General features: G+C 36.4%; 2 protein-coding genes across 2 annotated transcripts in view; one reads left to right on the top strand and one right to left on the bottom strand.

Moving 5' to 3' along the window:
- Positions 1–5,788: 5,788 nt before the first annotated feature.
- On the bottom strand, positions 5,789–6,931 carry LOC106072217 (5-hydroxytryptamine receptor 2-like). Its single transcript, XM_013232558.2, has one exon. The coding sequence runs from the start codon at positions 6,929–6,931 to the stop codon at positions 5,789–5,791; it is 1,143 nt and encodes a 380-aa protein (XP_013088012.2).
- Positions 6,932–12,432: 5,501 nt separating this feature from the next.
- The window catches only part of LOC106072218 (myosin light chain kinase 3-like), a 63,665-nt gene continuing 55,806 nt past the window's right edge, over positions 12,433–20,291 (top strand). The window contains exon 1 of the mRNA XM_056044432.1: positions 12,433–13,072. The gene's annotated coding sequence lies outside the window, so the exon portion shown is untranslated. The remainder of the gene's footprint in view (positions 13,073–20,291) is intronic.

Here is a 20,291-nt window from a genome sequence, read left to right as displayed (position 1 = left end):
TCACACAGCCACACACTCACACACTGAAGCAATTTGAAACCTTGTCACGCGATATATGTTTAACGGTCACCTGTGTTGGGGAAATGGTTAGAATAAATGTAACTAAACGAGTAAAAGTCCATCCAGAATGTTTGAATGTTAATGAGGCTCATGTTGAGTTTGGTTTGCCTTTTTTTTAAATTTGTTTCCATACTGCAGCCTACGAGTAAAAACTAATGTACACCCCCGTGACATGCAGTGCTGCTTGCAAGGCTGACGGAAGCGTCTTGACCTTACTAAAGTATTTATGGATTTCGGTTTCGCAATTTTAAAGAATTAAAAAAGCGATGCAACAGCTGGTTGGTTTGATTGTAATTTCATTAGCTGACAGTACGTAGATAAATAACATTCGTATCTTGGGTCTACTGTCAGTAGTCTAACCAGGTACTTGGGTGCCCTTTCCTTGGTTAAGTGGAGTAAAAACCAAATCAAGTCATTTTGTTGCTATCAGTACATTTAAAAGAAGACAACCAAATATAATGGTATCATTACATTTAAATTAGTGTGATCACATCAAATATAATGGTATCATTACATTTAAATTAGTGTGATCACATCAAATATAATGGTATCATTACATTTAAATTAGTGTGATCACATCAAATATAATGGTATCATTACATATAAATAAGTGTGATCTCAGATTTAAAAATATCTAACTGACAGTCAGAAGTTTACAATTAATTCATTAGCGTTTCAAAGTTAATTCATTGTGGATTTAAGTGTTTACAACAACAACAAAATTAGACCATTCTTTTCAAGTACATTTACGTTTCTCGGAACCAATGACATCGTATGTTGTCTGAATGAACCAATGACATCTTATGTTGTCTGAATGAACCAATGACATCTTATGTTGTCTGAATGAACCAAAGACATCGTATGTTGTCTGAATGAATCAATGACATCGTATGTTGTCTGAATGAACCAATGACATCTTATGTTGTCTGAATGAACCAATGACATCTTATGTTGTCTGAATGAACCAAAGACATCGTATGTTGTCTGAATGAATCAATGACATCTTATGTTGTCTGAATGAACCAAAGACATCGTATGTTGTCTGAATGAATCAATGACATCGTATGTTGTCTGAATGAATCAATGACATCGTATGTTGTCTGAATGAATCAATGACATCGTATGTTGTCTGAATGAATCAATGACATCGTATGCTGTCTGAATGAATCAATGACATCGTATGTTGTCTGAATGAATCAATGACATCGTATGTTGTCTGAATGAACCAATGACATCGTATGTTGTCTGAATGAACCAATGACATCGTATGTTGTCTGAATGAATCAATGACATCGTATGTTGTCTGAATGAATCAATGACATCGTATGTTGTCTGAATGAATCAATGACATCGTATGTTGTCTGAATGAATCAATGACATCGTATGCTGTCTGAATGAATCAATGACATCGTATGTTGTCTGAATGAATCAATGACATCGTATGTTGTCTGAATGAACCAATGACATCGTATGTTGTCTGAATGAACCAATGACATCGTATGTTGTCTGAATGAATCAATGACATCGTATGTTGTCTGAATGAATCAATGACATCGTATGTTGTCTGAATGAACCAATGACATCGTATGTTGTCTGAATGAACCAATGACATCGTATGTTGTCTGAATGAATCAATGACATCGTATGTTGTCTGAATGAATCAAAGACATCGTATGCTGTCTGAATGAACCAGTGACATAGTATGTTCTCTGAATGAACCAATGATATTTTATTATTTTATGTTGTCTGATTGAATCAATGACATCGTATGTTGTCTGATTGAACCAAGGATATTGTATGTTGTCTGAATGAATTAATGACATTGTATGCTGTCTGAATGAATCAATGACAATGTATGTTCCCTGAATGAACCAAAGATATTTTTTGTTGTCTGAATGAATTAATGACATTGTATGTTGTCTGAATGAATCAATGACAATGTATGTTCTCTGAATGAACCAAAGATATTTTATGTTGTCTGAATGAACCAATGACATTGTATGTTGTCTAAATGAATAAAAGACATTGTATGTTGTCTGAATGAATCAATGACAATGTATGTTATCTGAATGAACCAAAGATATTTTATGTTGTCTGAATGAACCAATGACATTGTATGTTGTCTGAATGAACCAAAGATATTTTTTGTTGTCTGAATGAATTAATGACATTGTATGTTGTCTGAATGAATTAATGACATTGTATGTTGTCTGAATGAACCAAAGATATTTTTTGTTGTCTGAATGAATTAATGACATTGTATGTTGTCTGAATGAATCAATGACAATGTATGTTCTCTGAATGAACCAAAGATATTTTATGTTGTCTGAATGAACCAATGACATTGTATGTTGTCTAAATGAATCAAAGACATTGTATGTTGTCTGAATGAATCAATGACAATGTATGTTATCTGAATGAACCAATGATATTTTATGTTGTCTGAATGAACCAATGACATTGTATGTTGTCTAAATGAATCATAGACATTGTATGTTGTCTGAATGAATCAATGATATTTTATGTTGTCTGATTGAATCAATGACATTGTATGCTGTCTGAATGAATCAATGACAATGTATGTTGTCTGAATGAACCAATGATATTTTATGTTGTCTGATTGAATCAATGACATCGTATGTTGTCTGAATGAATTAATGACATTGTATGTTGTCTGAATGAACCAATGATATTTTATGTTGTCTGAATGAACCAATGACATTGTATGTTGTCTAAATGAATCAATGACATTGTATGCTGTCTGAATGAATCAATGACAATGTATGTTATCTGAATGAACCAATGATATTTTATGTTGTCTGATTGAATCAATGACATCGTATGTTGTCTGAATGAACCAATGACATCGTATGTTGTCTGAATGAACCAATGATATTTTATGTTGTCTGAATGAACCAATGACATTGTATGTTGTCTAAATGAATCAATGACATTGTATGCTGTCTGAATGAACCAATGACATTGTATGCTGTATAAATGAATCAATGACACTGTATGCTGTCTGAATGAACCAGCAATTGAAACTAGTTTATTAAAGTATTACGTCTTGTGATTGCTACTTCATTAGGTCTGTACACTAGACTGCTATACTGCTTTATTTTATATAGATCTGCTATTAGTTTCTACATTTCGACATTACAACAATCCAATCCATTATTTTTTTCTAGCAATTTAGTTTTGTCTTCCTCTATTGGTATATATAGCATTCCAATCCATTTTTCTTTTCTAGCTATTTATTTTTGTCATCCTATGGGTACTTGTAACACTCCAATCCATTATTTTTCTTGCAATTTTTAGCGGCCCCCGAAAGGGGAAAAGACGCTATTAGTTTTGTGTGGAATGTCTGTCCGTCCGTCCGTCCCGTTTAGATCTCGTAAACTAGTAAAAATTTGACATCGTAATATTTTAGTCCATTCAAAGTTCTGATGCAACGGCTACTTTTTTTCTTTTCTGAAAGGCGAAAAATCTCCGTGGTCTCGCCTTACTTAATGTCAAACTATTTCAAATGGAAAGACCAAAAGATCCACGACAACAGATGTTCTACTTTTCTGTCTTTTTATTTTATTCTGAATAAATAGTTTATAAATTGTTAATGAAAAGCACATGTCATCATAAATAGTGTCTACACAAAAGAATGAATAAATTGGCACAAACTCAAAATATAGTCTTGAGTAAATAGTCGCCTAACAACATACAAAATTAGCGACATTTATTTTTAAATGCATAGGTAACAATTACTCCAACAAAGATGGGCAGTCTACATATTAATATTATCTTTAGTGTACGGGCAGTCTACATATTAATATTATCTTTAGTGTACATATTGACCTTATATTTCATGTATATGTTGACATTATCTTAAGTGTACATGATGACATTATCTTAAGTGCACATGTTGACATCATCTTTAGTGTACATGTTGAAATTATCTTAATTGTACATGTTGACATCATCTTTAGTGTACATGTTGAAATTATCTTAATTGTACATGTTGACATCATCTTTAGTGTACATGTTGAAATTATCTTAAGTGCACATGTTGACATCATCTTTAGTGTACATGTTGAAATTATCTTAAGTGCACATGTTGACATCATCTTTAGTGTACATATTGATATTAACTTAAGTGTACATGTTTACATTACCTTTAGTGTACATATTGGCATCCTCTTGAATGTACATTTCGACATCCTCTTTACATTAAATATTTCCAGCCTAAATATGCTGTAGTGCATACATTAACATTCTGTTGAGTGTACATGTGTTGTTGTCGGTCGTTGACTTGTAGCACCAAACTGCTGGTACACAACTAAACCGTTGTAGGCGTAATATATCTTAACTAATACAGTTTCAAATAACTTGAATAACTTCCTTGTGAACAAAACTAAATATAATTTTATTTGTAATATAAACAAGACCAAGTTGAAATGACATAAAATAACTGTAGTAGCGTTTAGTAATAATATTCCTAAAGGAAATCCAACTCACTACAATAACACAGTCTTTCTGTCTCACGTTCTGGAGTCGTTTTTTTCCTTAGACCAAGTGACGACAATGTCGACTATGTTGCATCATTCACAACCAATCGGTAAACTCTTACCACCGTCACCATATAAGCACACACAAACACTCCATAACAACATGATAATGTTATCTGTACAAACACAGAAACTTTGAGACACATAGCAGTGGGGGAGGGAATGGAAGAACTCCACTGTATCTATCTTTTTAAACGTAGGAAAGTCGGTAGTTGTCTTTGTTTAGCGAGGCCCCTTTTTTAAAATTACAAACCTTATATCAACTCACTCAGCCTGTCTGTCTGTTTGTCTGTCTGTCACAATTTTTGTACACGTTATATCTCCCATACCCATTCTTGGATCATGTTGAAATTTTAAACAAATATTTCATAGTACCTAACAAATCATAAATCAATTTAAAAAAACACACATTTAGTAAATCAATTATTGGTAATTAATTATTTTAAATGGTATCGAACAAGGGAAATAAATGTGGCTGTAAATGTGGAATTTTCCCCCTTATTAATTTATGTATATGTCTGTTTCTTCTACTTTCCATTCTATGATCAAATTAAAATTTCGCTTAATTGTTCATAGTAAATGACAACATATGAGTCAGTCAAAAAATTAACCAATTAATTAATCAATTAGAGGCAATTAATTAATTTTTATATAGAAAAATGGAGCTTATTCATGTAGTTTTGAGATATATGCTAGTAATTTTGTGGTTATTTCATGAGATAAACTTTGTTGCCTTGGCTGTTGAATATAATGCATTCGGAAAGAACGCTAACCCAAGAGCTTGATATCCAAACATTTATCTTCTCTTTGTTTTTGAAGGCTACTTCTCTTTACTCTGAGCTACGGCGTCTTCCAGAGGCAAACATCCTGTCAATTGACATCACATAGGTCTATAATCCAAGCCATTTTTTTTCACGTGATTTTAAGCATTGAAAACAAAAAAAGAATAATATAGATTGGACATACAGACATACGAAAAGCAGAATGTTTATACTAGTTTTTGTAATAGTATGTCCTACCCCCAAACCATTCTTACAACTTGTAACTTCACTTCTTTTTGCTGCGTCATATCGAGAAAAGAAATGCACAGCGGACATACATGATTGTTTTAAATTCAGTGTTAAAAAAAGAGAGAACGTCTATTATACAAATAAGCAACCTCCTGTTGGCTAGGTTTGTTTAGCTCCTGAACAAGTAAAGAGCCTGATGAAAACCTGCCTGAACCTTCTATTGAACCTCAAGTAGATGAACAGGTTGACGCAGGCGTTCAGGTGGCAGCACGAGCTACCGAAGCCCACCGTAACGTTATACAGCCGCTTGTAGCGCCTTCCAGACATGAACTCGGGCACAATGACCTGGGCTATGCTGTTGACAGACAGCACGAAGACAGCCAGCAAGAGGAACCCGGCCACGGCTGTAACCTGCTTGACCACTTGAATCTCTTTGCCGCTCAGCGTCTGACCCCGAGATTCCTCTGCAGCCTTTTTCTCGCCCGTCTGATTGGTTTGGAGCGAGAGATCGGCCTTTTCTTTTTTGTGATTATGCGAGGCCACTGTGACCTTTCCGGTCATCTCTCGTCTGGTTCGAGCTGCTACGATCAAGGTATGGGTGAGTATGATGGCGCATATAAAGACAATGATTAGCAAGACGTTCGGGAAGATGGTCCTGTTGATGATGTCATGCACCTCTTTCTTGGCATTGAAGTCTTCGTTAAAGTAGGCGAAAAGGCGAGTAATATTATTGGCAGGGTTCGTGTACCAGTAGAGACCAGTGGTTCTCAAAAGGGGGATTCTGGTGACTACCGCCAAGCAAAGGATGGCGCCGATGATAACCAGCGTTCTCCTCACAGTAAAGGTGTTCTTGAACTTGAGGGCGATCGCCACGCAGCAACACCTCGCCAGGCTGATGTAGGCGATGATGCCCATAGCGGTCTCCATGAAGAGACCCTCGTACCAGGCAGCGTACCCCCCTAGGAAGTATACGTGTATGGTCAGTCCGCTTTGCCACGGCTGGATGCCGATGGCTGCTGTCACCGCCACTACGGAGGAGAAGAGTAGGTAGAGGAGGTCAGCAATGGACAGCGCCAAGAAGGAGATGGACACGCTGTCGTGCAGACCCATGTCCACAAAGACAATGATAGCCATCAAGTTGGTCACCACTCCCAGGCCGATCAGGGTCGGCCATAAAAAATAGAAGTAAAAGCTCATGATGGCCATGTGGACATCGGTGCTGATGTCCCCAATGGTGGCCAGTGTAGCTGTCGTGTCTGTTCTTGTGGCTGCTGAAGTTGTAGTAAAGTTAACCCACTCCATGCTACTTTAACTTTCATCAATGATAGCACCCACAAAATGCTACATCAACTCTGGTAGCAATCACAAAAGCTTATTCTTCATTCAGGGCACCAAATAACTGCAAACTAAAGATGACATTGAGTGTCATAGTTTGTCAAATCTCGTCTAACAGTTAATCCTATATTTTATAACTTCATTACAAAACGATTGCATATCTACACTATTATTGTTAAAGACAGATTTTTAATACAATTAAAAGCCAAAATAACAATGGTGGACACTTAAAAAGTAATCATTTGTAATGATGCTCCGTGCATTGTAAAGCTTGGTTAGCAGTGCGCAGAATTTCGAGAAAAGATAAATACTAGTTTTGTTATTGAGTATGTCGCTCGGAAACAATCGATGTTAGCTTACATAAACATAGAAATAGTCGATCGTATTAACTTGCAGACACTTTCAGCAGTAACAATAAACCTGTGCAGGTGAGAAACAATTATTGGAAAAATTTTGAAGTAAAATAAAAATAAAAATGTGTTTATTTAGTTTATTCAAATATATATTTGCTCATCAATGTTTTAAAAAATCAAATATACACTCTTGGCATGTTTGTCTTTGATTTGAAGCTCTAGATCTATGTCTATGTGTTGTGCTATCGCTCATTATCTTGTTTCACCAGGGCCATCAATGACATAATTGTTGTGATTTTTTATCAGCTTCACTTCGTCATGAGTAATTAGCCTCAAACCAAAAACTCTTCATCTTCACGCTGTCGCCTCAACGTTCACGCCACATGCGTAGAGAGTATCACGAACCCTAATTATCAAACACTCTGGGGTTGAGAGTCAACAAAGGAAATGAACGAAGCGGAAAATGTCATTTCCTGTTTTATAGATCCATAGCACGTGCTGATATATAGTGTAGCATGGCAACTGTTAAAACTTCTTTTAACTGGTTAACCCCTGCCCATAAGCAAACACGTTTATAATTATTTTTATGTCATTCAAGACAATGTTTTTATTTATTTATTACACTGTACTAGAGAAATTGAACTTAACGTAAATTATATCTCGAATATTTACACACACACACACAAATGTCATCAAAGGTGTAAAACCACTACAATAAGTTTATCTGTTTAAAGAAGAATTGATTCAATTTTATGGATTAATTCTAAGGTTTTCGGTGTCTACTATAAACAACAATAAAGTACTACTGTACTTTGACCAGATTTGTTTAAATCTTTGAAGGCAATGCACTTTTACTCTTGTTTTTTGTAAAGCCTTCAATGGACTGGTTATGGACAAGTTTATAATGGTGTTTTTTAAATTACTAATTAGTAATGGTCCAATCTCTTTTGTGGACCAGTGGGAGGAAGGGCTATCTAGTAGAACATGTTCCAACCGCTCAGCAAACACAACCCTGCAAGAGTCGGGATTCGAAATGAAGCCCCCATGTAAGATGGCCGTAACCAAGCGGGGTTAGCCTCTCAGTCACACATCACAGGCTTGGAGGGAACTTGAAGTTTGTCTGTGACTAGCTAACAATAATGACAGCAAGGCTCAAGATTATCTGTAGAGAATTTTGAACATCATGCGTTTTCTCATAAATCTGGCACTCCGTGGGCATCGCAAACGAGTTGAAGAAGAATTGGCAGTACAAACTCAAAGAAATATCCTGGAGTGAAATAACTAACCAAGTACGTTCCATTCCTGAGAGATGGAATATGTCAATGTCCCAACAAAATAAGAACGAATTTATTGTAATATAAGTGCTAACGAATAAACAAAATCATACATACATTTTGAAAAGCAAATATTTCTGGATTATATTCAAAGTACACTTAACATCTAAAATAGGAATAAAAAGTTTATAGTACATTGTCATGCAGAGCATCAAAAAAACGCATTGGCCGCTAGAAAAAAAATTACCAGGCGAAAAAAAGTTTCTATCACCACACAGGAAAGAGCTACTGCTGGGAATACCTTCCTTGGACCGTAGTGGTCATGAAATAAAAACCTCATAAGAACAACGTCATGATAAATATGAATTTTAGTGGCCTTTATTGAAACCTCAGATGGAGATCTCGATGGTTCTCCCAGCAACATAGACAAAAACGAATTTTGTCTGGGGCTTCATGTAATTGTCGCTGTTTCTCCACAAGTCTCCAATCTTGAAAACAAGAATCTATTAGGCTTTAGAGTATTTTTTTAAAAGTCAGTCCCGAATATTGCCAATTTGATTTGCATATTTTTTTACTATTGATGTAAGTGTGGCTACATGCAAGCGAAGCTTTTCCAAAATTACGTTAATGCTGAACTACTTACAATCAACGATGACGAATTTACGACTCACAAATTTGAAAATTTCGTCTATTGAACAAGACTAGGGGAAAAAAATTGATTTCGATAAAATTATCGATAGTTTGCCGATACGAAAGCACGCGAGATTCACTTGTATTAACTTTATTTGTAAAACCCGACTGTTTGCGAAATAGCAATGCTTCTATAATGAATGCACTTTGTTTTGAAATTAGAAACATTTCACTGTTTTAAAACCTTTTGTTTTTAGAGGGCATCACGAGGAACTGCCGCACAGGGCATCAAATACCCTAGTTACACCACTGGTAGAGATGTAGCTAGATTTCATTACAACTTACTAGTAGATCATGACATTTGCTTTAATTTGATGATTTTATTTTTGTTGAAATAATTTGGATATATTTGTTTTGACACCATCTTTCAGAAGTGCCAACTTGATGGTTGCATGACCGAGCGATTTGAAAGTGTCAAAATATAAAAGGAAGATAAATTTTCCGAAAATCTATGAATGAAAAAATACAATTAATTGCTTCAGCAGTCTATGAGACTAATATCGTCCTTAATATAATCATATACACCAGGAATCTTAAACCATTGAACTTTCCATGTGCATATAGAAGCCCATGTGCTTTCAATTAACTACATAGTTTGTCCAAGAACAAAAAATAACAAGATGGCTGCTATGTTCAGATAAACAACGATACTGCGAGTTCCACCAAATGCAATGTTTCCTGGCAACTCATGCTAACAACAAACCTTGTTCATCTTCCCAGTAAGCTTAATTTTTCTACTAGGCTGCCCACTTTATAGCCATTTCAATTCAGACCGCTCCAACGCCCTTCAGTTCTAGGAACACATTGTTCTGGGTCAACTGCTTCCCTTCACTACCAAGAACACAGGTATGGATCTGGGTCATCTGCTTCCCTTCACTTTCAGGAACAAAGGTATGAATCTGGGTCAACTGCTTCCCTTCACTACCAGGAACACAGGTATAGATCTGGGTCAACTGCTTCCCTTCACTATTAGGAACACAGGTATGGATCTTGGTCATCTGCTTCCCTTCACTACCAGGAACACAGGTATGGATCTGGGTCATCTGCTTCCCTTCACTATTAGGAACACATGTATGGATCTTGGTCATCTGCTTCCCTTCACTACCAGGAACAAAGGTATGGATCTGGGTCATCTGCTTCCCTTCACTTTCAGGAACACAGGTATAGATCTGGGTCAACTGCTTCCCTTCACTATTAGGAACACAGGTATGGATCTTGGTCATCTGCTTCCCTTCACTACCAGGAACACAGGTATGGATCTGGGTCATCTGCTTCCCTTCACTATTAGGAACACATGTATGGATCTTGGTCATCTGCTTCCCTTCACTACCAGGAACAAAGGTATGGATCTGGGTCATCTGCTTCCCTTCACTTTCAGGAACACAGGTATAGATCTGGGTCAACTGCTTCCCTTCACTATTAGGAACACAGGTATGGATCTTGGTCATCTGCTTCCCTTCACTACCAGGAACACAGGTATGGATCTGGGTCATCTGCTTCCCTTCACTATTAGGAACACATGTATGGATCTTGGTCATCTGCTTCCCTTCACTACCAGGAACAAAGGTATGAATCTGGGTCAACTGCTTCCCTTCACTACCAGGAACACAGGTATAGATCTGGGTCAACTGCGTTCCTTCACTACCAGGAACACAGGTATAGATTTGGGTCATCTGCTTCCCTTCACTACCAGGAACACAGGTATGGATCTGGGTCAACTGCTTCCCTTCACTACCAGGAGCACAGGTATAGATCTGGGTCAACTGCTTCCCTTCACTATTAGGAACACAGGTATGGATCTTGTCATCTGCTTCCCTTCACTACCAGGAACACAGGTATGGGTCTGGGTCATCTGCTTCCCTTCACTATTAGGAACACAGGTATGGATCTGGGTCAACTGCTTCCCTTCACTTTCTGGAACACAGGTATGGATCTGGGTCATCTTCTTTCCTCAAACTTAAAGAAGTTGCTGGAGTATCCCTTCGGGAAGTCGGTTCCCGGTCATTTCATCCTCGGTCACTTCATCCCCAGGTAATTCTATCTTGGTAACTTCATCCCCGGCCACTTCATTGGTTTTCAAAAAAAAAATTAATGGAAAAATACTGCGCGTTTATTTTTAACATCAACACGGGTTTTCCCGCTGCCCCCCCCTGGTGTTTCTGTTCAGTAAATGATGGGGGGGGGGGGGGGGAATTATAACGTACAAAGCAACTGTTGTCCAATGTTCTTTCTATGGCAGACTCTAGGCACAGTATACTTACTGAATGTAACAATTCGTTTTCTACTGAAATTCAACCTACAGTACAGTTACTAGTACAGTATTGGAGGTCACAATTAAAAACTTACTGACCTTTGAAGGAGTGTTTTAAATGTAACAATATGTGAAGGTTATTAAGGGAAAGGGAAATTATTATAAGGGGGTCTTGAAATAGTAGAGAATGTCCTGCGATACTAATAGTCTACGTAGGCCTACTACCTAGATGAATTTAAAGACCGCGTCTCCACTTCGCGGAAATGTGACCTTCACGGGCAGTCTTAGAACGTCTCCTCCGCGAAAGTCAAGGGAGCATTTGTACATAATTATGAATGTATATCAAGCACAGCTTTCAAAGATTTCATTAGTCCCTCTCTCTAATTAATGTCCACTTTTAAAATGTCCAAGGAGGCGATTTGGTTGAGCGGTAAGGCGCTTGGCTTCTGAGCCAGGGTCCCGGGTTTGAATCCTGGTGAAGACTGGGAATTTAAATTTCGGGAGCTTTGGGCGTCTCTGAATCCATCCAGATCTAATTGGAACCTGACATTAGCTGGAGAAAATTAAAGACGGTTGGTCGTTGTGCTGGCCACATGACACCCTCGTTAACCGTAGGCCACAGAAACAGACGACCTTTACATCATCTGCCCTATAGACCACAAGGTCTGAAAGGGAAACTTCAAAATTGCAAGCATAACATTGAAACCAACAGTATTACCACTTATAATTTACTATTTACACCCACAACATTATTTACACCCAGCACGCGTTTTTCCCCACTAATAACTCAATATTTACACCAAGATCATTTCCAGCCACCACCCACACCAATATTTCCAGCCACAACTTCTCTGCCTACACGACTCGACGTTCACCTCTTATTAGATTTTTTTTCTCTTTAATTTTGGAATTTAGGTTAACTGCTAGCTCCACTTGGCCAAGGCAAAGAAATACACATCTTTCTACGTTTTGACTTTTTGAGTTTAGCTGTAAAGTGTCTGAGTGAGTCGTGGAAAGAGGCACGAACTGCTCACTTGTATAATATTAGACTCAACATTTTGTTATAGATAATATATGATTATACCGACTGTGCTGGATTGGTATTGCTCTCTCTCCAAACAATTGATCAATGTGTCGTGATGTTATCTTTGAACTGTGTTGGCTAGTATTACTTACTTCACATTCCTGGTGAATGTTTTCTTTTCAAGACTAAATCCATTGAATACAAAGTCTAGATTTGTTTAACAGCATAGGGAAAAAACGACTCTAAATATTTCAGACTGCGGTGTGTTGAACTCGATTAGAAAAACGAATGTGTAGTTTGTCAAATGTTGAAAAATGACGGTTTAGTTTGTAATATTTTTATCTTTAGGCTGTAGTGATTGAACGGTGGAAATATTCAACCAAGTTTGTGACTTATTTCTATGGAGGCTGTGTCCATGGGTCTATTCTATGACTAGAGCTACACCACTGAATGAGAATGGTAGACTTAGACTGACTAGAGGAAACACTAGGTTCTGGGATTTGATTTTAGTTTTTGGTGAGTACATAATAAGTTGGATGTTGTTTGTTATTTAAGCTCGTTGTTTATTAGTGGATACATGTTTGTTTTTGTTTGTTTCCTGTCCTTATCTATGACATATGTACACACACACACACACACAAACAGAATAATGGTAACATGACCGTTATTTATGTATACGATTACTGTCGATATAGAAGTTCTTAGAGGGAAATTAAACGAGAAAATACACATGCTTTCTCTCTCTCTCTTTTTTCTCCCCCCTCTATTTCTCCCTCTTTTTCTCTCTCTTTCTCTCTCCCCCTCTACCTTTCTCTCAACTGTTTATCCTGTCTTGGTATTGCCATTCACTTTAGTTCATGTATGTAGTATTGGTCTCTGTCTGCTAGGCTACATTATCAAATGCTATAGTATGTTCACTGACACCTAAGTGTGTTTATATATAAAATATATAAAAGGTTTCCAATGTGTCCTCCTTCTCCCTTTGGTAACTGCTTGGGTATGCCACGTCCAGAATGCCAGAGTCAAAAGACGTGCTTTTTTTGTTTTGTGTTTTTTGAGTTACATTTTGTTCAAAATACCATTTTATATTATGACTAAAGTCTACTACATTGATTTCCTCTCAAGTTGAATGTGTCTATATTGTAATAAAAGTTGTATTAAGTTTTGTTCAAACAAGTTATTGAAGTTATTTCCAGTTGTATAACTTCCAATGAAACCACCTGCAGCAGTGGCTTAGGTGTCCACCAGCAGTTTGGTGTGACGACATTCTCTACAATAGTTCCCTTGACGTCGTAATGCTTAATTCATTCTCTTCAACGACAACATGTTTCTTTAATGACTTCTAATGACTTCATGAATACGTTTCATCTGTCTTGTAGAATGAGAGGGAACATGAGTCAATGTGTTGCCTTTAAGTCTTTTTCTCTTTATTCATTTCTCTTTAGCATTGCAGTTTTTGTCTATCGTTTTTTCTGTTTACTGACGATTACTAGCCCTTGTGAAATGAAACTGTGGGCTAATTAGTTCTGGCGTGAATGCTTCACTCAATTAAGTAACAAGGACATAAAGGTTCAAAATCATTGCAGACGACTCGAAGAGTTATCCCGCCTCCTTTCCTTTTTTATTTTTCTTTTACATTTGTGCATTCGGCAGAATTTAGCATTGAAGCAGGTGGAGGTAAAAACCGGTTTTTTTTTCTTCTGGAGGTCAGCGTGACCAGGTTCCAAAACATTTTATGGTCATTAGTCCAGACACTTGGGGTTAATTGGATGAGCTATGTTGAAATTACACAATACCTGGCTACATACAGAAGTGCTTTGGTACAATGTGTTTCTTCTTAAATGTATGTATCTCCTCATCCGCCTCCTTCTTTTCCCAAAGTGGTAGAGAATGTCTGAACACCTTTGTCTGTTTCCCAAAGTGGTAGAGAATGTCTGAACACCTTTGTCTGTTTCCCAAAGTGGTAGAGAATGTCTGAACACCTTTGTCTGTTTCCCAAAGTGGTAGAGAATGTCTGAACACCTTTGTCTGTTTTCCAATGTGGTAGAGAATGTCTGAACACCTTTGTCTGTTTCCCAAAGTGGTAGAGAATGTCTGAACACCTTTGTCTGTTTCCCAAAGTGGTAGAGAATGTCTGAACACCTTTGTCTGTTTCCCAAAGTGGTAGAGAATGTCTGAACACCTTTGTCTGTTTCCCAAAGTGGTAGAGAATGTCTGAACACCTTTGTCTGTTTTCCAATGTGGTAGAGAATGTCTGAACACCTTTGTCTGTTTCCCAAAGTGGTAGAGAATGTCTGAACACCTTTGTCTGTTTCCCAAAGTGGTAGAGAATGTCTGAACACCTTTGTCTGTTTCCCAAAGTGGTAGAGAATGTCTGAACACCTTTTACCTGTTTCCCAAAGTGGTAGAGAATGTCTGAACACCTTTGTCTGTTTTCCAATGTCGTAGAAAATGTTCCCACATCTTTTGTCTACTAGAAACATGAATTTTGTGATTCTGTGTGTTTGCTTGTCTGCTATCTTTTACATACTCTCTTAGTCTCTCTCTTCCTCTCTCTCTCTCTCATCCTCTCTCTCTGTCTCCCCCCTCTCTCTCTTCCTCTCTCTCTCTTTCATACTCTCTCTCATCCTTTCTCTCTCTCATCCACTCTCTCTCTCTCATCCTCTCTGCACATAAAAATAATAAGGCCAATTAAATTATTCAGAATATAGAGGGACAGTTTAATTCCTACAAGGTCGGATACATTTGGAGTAACAGTCGAAAGTTAAACAAGAACAATCATTGATTAGGAACCATAAGGCTTTGCCCTGTGGGAATATTTTCAGCTACTTTTGTCCACCTTATTAGAAGCTTGAGATATAACAAACGTGTTCTCCAATATATAGAGCTTAAGCATTAAGAGATGTCTTCCAATGTGTGGATCTTAAGACAGCAACGAATTTCGTACTGTATCTCTGGAGAGCAGTCATCGTTTATTTACATCAAAGGTCTTGTCTGTAACATCTTATACAACTTATGAGAATGATTGAGGTTGTCTGTTTGGATGGCGTATTAGCTACAAGCCACCAAGCATAATGTTGTGGTATCCTTGTTTAAAGAACCTTATTTGTGGATATTTCAATAGCTGCTACTTTAATCATAGAGCGTATGTTTGGGATCTGAATGTCGTCTTCCCTCAAAAGGGTTCAATAGCGATTCGGGTATATTCGAGTGAAGAATGTAGGTTATAGACATAGTACGTTATAGACATAGTACGTTAGAGACATAGTTCGTTATAGACATAGTACGTTATAGACATAGTACGTTAGAGACATAGTACGTTAGAGACATAGTACGTTAAAGACATAGTTCATTATAGACATAGTACGTTAGAGACATAGTACGTTAGAGACATAGTACGTTAGAGACATAGTTCATTATAGACATAGTACGTTAGAGACATAGTACGTTAGAGACATAGTACGTTAGAGACATAGTTCATTATAGACATAGTACGTTAGAGACATAGTTCATTATAGACATAGTACGTTAGAGACATAGTACGTTAGAGACATAGTTCATTATAGACATAGTACGTTAGAGACATAGTTCATTATAGACATAGTACGTTAGAGACATAGTTCATTATAGACATAGTACGTTAGAGACATAGTTCATTATAGACATAGTACGTTAGAGACATAGTACGTTAGAGACATAGTTCATTATAGACATAGTACGTTAGAGACATAGTACGTTAGAGACATAGTACGTTAGAGACATAGTTCATTATAGACATAGTACGTTAGAGACATAGTTCATTATAGACATAGTACGTTAGAGACATAGTACGTTAGAGACATAGTTCATTATAGACATAGTACGTTAGAGACATAGTACGTTAGAGACATAGTTCATTATAGACATAGTACGTTAGAGACATAGTACGTTAGAGACATAGTTCATTATAGACATAGTACGTTAGAGACATAGTTCATTATAGACATAGTACGTTAGAGACATAGTACGTTAGAGACATAGTTCATTATAGACATAGTACGTTAGAGACATAGTACGTTAGAGACATAGTTCATTATAGACATAGTACATTAGAGACATAGTACGTTAGAGACATAGTTCGTTAGAGACATAGTACGTTAGAGACATAGTTCATTATAGACATAGTACGTTAGAGACATAGTACGTTAGAGACATAGTTCATTATGGACATAGTTCATTATAGACATAGTTCATTATAGACATAGTTCATTATAGACATAGTACGTTAGAGACATAGTTCATTATAGACATAGTACGTTAGAGACATAGTTCATTATAGACATAGTACGTTAGAGACATAGTACGTTAGAGACATAGTTCATTATAGACATAGTACGTTAGAGACATAGTACGTTAGAGACATAGTTCATTATAGACATAGTACGTTAGAGACATAGTTCATTATAGACATAGTACGTTAGAGACATAGTACGTTAGAGACATAGTTCATTAGAGACATAGTACGTTAGAGACATAGTTCATTATAGACATAGTACGTTAGAGACATAGTACGTTAGAGACATAGTTCATTATAGACATAGTACATTAGAGACATAGTACGTTAGAGACATAGTTCGTTAGAGACATAGTACGTTAGAGACATAGTTCATTATAGACATAGTACGTTAGAGACATAGTACGTTAGAGACATAGTTCATTATGGACATAGTTCATTATAGACATAGTTCATTATAGACATAGTTCATTATAGACATAGTACGTTAGAGACATAGTTCATTATAGACATAGTACGTTAGAGACATAGTTCATTATAGACATAGTACGTTAGAGACATAGTTCATTATAGACATAGTACGTTAGAGACATAGTACGTTAGAGACATAGTTCATTATAGACATAGTACGTTAGAGACATAGTACGTTAGAGACATAGTTCATTATAGACATAGTACGTTAGAGACATAGTACGTTAGAGACATAGTACGTTAGAGACATAGTTCATTATAGACATAGTACGTTAGAGACATAGTTCATTATAGACATAGTACGTTAGAGACATAGTACGTTAGAGACATAGTTCATTATAGACATAGTACGTTAGAGACATAGTACGTTAGAGACATAGTTCATTATAGACATAGTACGTTAGAGACAGTACGTTAGAGACATAGTTCATTATAGACATAGTACGTTATAGACATAGTACGTTAGAGACATAGTACGTTAGAGACATAGTACGTTAGAGACATAGTACGTTAGAGACATAGTTCATTATAGACATAGTACGTTAGAGACATAGTACGTTAGAGACATAGTTCATTATAGACATAGTACGTTAGAGACATAGTACGTTAGAGACATAGTTCATTATAGACATAGTACGTTAGAGACATAGTTCATTATAGACATAGTACGTTAGAGACATAGTACGTTAGAGACATAGTTCATTATAGACATAGTACGTTAGAGACATAGTACGTTAGAGACATAGTTCATTATAGACATAGTACGTTAGAGACATAGTACGTTAGAGACATAGTTCGTTAGAGACATAGTACGTTAGAGACATAGTTCATTATAGACATAGTACGTTAGAGACATAGTACGTTAGAGACATAGTTCATTATGGACATAGTTCATTATAGACATAGTTCATTATAGACATAGTTCATTATAGACATAGTACGTTAGAGACATAGTTCATTATAGACATAGTACGTTAGAGACATAGTACGTTAGAGACATAGTTCATTATAGACATAGTACGTTAGAGACATAGTACGTTAGAGACATAGTTCATTATAGACATAGTACGTTAGAGACATAGTACGTTAGAGACATAGTACGTTAGAGACATAGTTCATTATAGACATAGTACGTTAGAGACATAGTTCATTATAGACATAGTACGTTAGAGACATAGTACGTTAGAGACATAGTTCATTATAGACATAGTACGTTAGAGACATAGTACGTTAGAGACATAGTTCATTATAGACATAGTACGTTAGAGACAGTACGTTAGAGACATAGTTCATTATAGACATAGTACGTTATAGACATAGTACGTTAGAGACATAGTACGTTAGAGACATAGTACGTTAGAGACATAGTACGTTAGAGACATAGTTCATTATAGACATAGTACGTTAGAGACATAGTACGTTAGAGACATAGTTCATTATAGACATAGTACGTTAGAGACATAGTACGTTAGAGACATAGTACGTTAGAGACATAGTTCATTATAGACATAGTACGTTAGAGACATAGTTCATTATAGACATAGTACGTTAGAGACATAGTACGTTAGAGACATAGTACGTTAGAGACATAGTTCATTATAGACATAGTACGTTAGAGACATAGTACGTTAGAGACATAGTACGTTAGAGACATAGTACGTTAGAGACATAGTTCATTATAGACATAGTACGTTAGAGACATAGTACGTTAGAGACATAGTTCATTATAGACATAGTACGTTAGAGACATAGTTCGTTAGAGACATATTTCATTATAGACATAGTACGTTAGAGACATAGTTCATTATAGACATAGTTCGTTAGAGACATAGTTCATTATAGACATAGTACGTTAGAGACATAGTTCATTATAGACATAGTACGTTAGAGACATAGTTCATTAGAGACATAGTTCATTATAGACATAGTACGTTAGAGACATAGTACGTTAGAGACATAGTTCATTATAGACATAGTACGTTAGAGACATAGTACGTTAGAGACATAGTACGTTAGAGACATAGTTCATTATAGACATAGTACGTTAGAGACATAGTACGTTAGAGACATAGTACGTTAGAGACATAGTACGTTAGAGACATAGTTCATTATAGACATAGTACGTTAGAGACATAGTACGTTAGAGACATAGTTCATTATAGACATAGTACGTTAGAGACATAGTTCGTTAGAGACATATTTCATTATAGACATAGTACGTTAGAGACATAGTTCATTATAGACATAGTTCGTTAGAGACATAGTTCATTATAGACATAGTACGTTAGAGACATAGTTCATTAGAGACATAGTTCATTATAGACATAGAACGTTAGAGACATAGTTCATTATAGACATAGTTCGTTAGAGACATAGTTCATTATAGACATAGTACGTTAGAGACATAGTTCATTAGAGACATAGTTCATTATAGACATAGTACGTTAGAGACATAGTACGTTAGAGACATAGTACGTTAGAGACATAGTTCATTATAGACATAGTACGTTAGAGACATAGTACGTTAGAGACATAGTACGTTAGAGACATAGTACGTTAGAGACATAGTACGTTATAAACATAGTAACCAGTAGTGAGTGGCGAGTTGACTAGTATCCTATCTACTGGCTGTTAGCGAAAAAGTTATTTCAATTGTATGCAATTTTAATTTTTCTATGGACACCTAGGGGTCTGCTGACCACATTTTGAAAACCAGTGGATAGAGTACATACGACTAGATTTGCATTAGGACTTTTAATGGAATTCATGCTTCTAATGTGGCTACACATCAACATCATTGGACAAAACTGTCAAGTGTATTGCTAGGCTGTTTAACGATATACGCTGTATTACATTATAGAACAATGAATTACAGTACTGAAAAATGTATATCATTACTACCAAAGGTATTTCATGACTAATACTGCTTTAAAGTGCAGTAGTGAAGCCTGAGCAGACGATAGAACGCCGAAAAATAACGCCCATGACAAA

Source organism: Biomphalaria glabrata, chromosome 10, assembly GCF_947242115.1.
Source record: "Biomphalaria glabrata chromosome 10, xgBioGlab47.1, whole genome shotgun sequence".
NCBI classification, from domain to species: domain Eukaryota; kingdom Metazoa; phylum Mollusca; class Gastropoda; family Planorbidae; genus Biomphalaria; species Biomphalaria glabrata.
This window is presented reverse-complemented; position numbering and strand designations above follow the sequence as displayed.

What these genes read in the sequence shown, in the direction of transcription:
- LOC106072217 (XM_013232558.2), bottom strand. Translation starts at nt 6,931, where the DNA reads ATGGAGTGGGTTAACTTTACTACAACTTCAGCAGCCACAAGAACAGAC.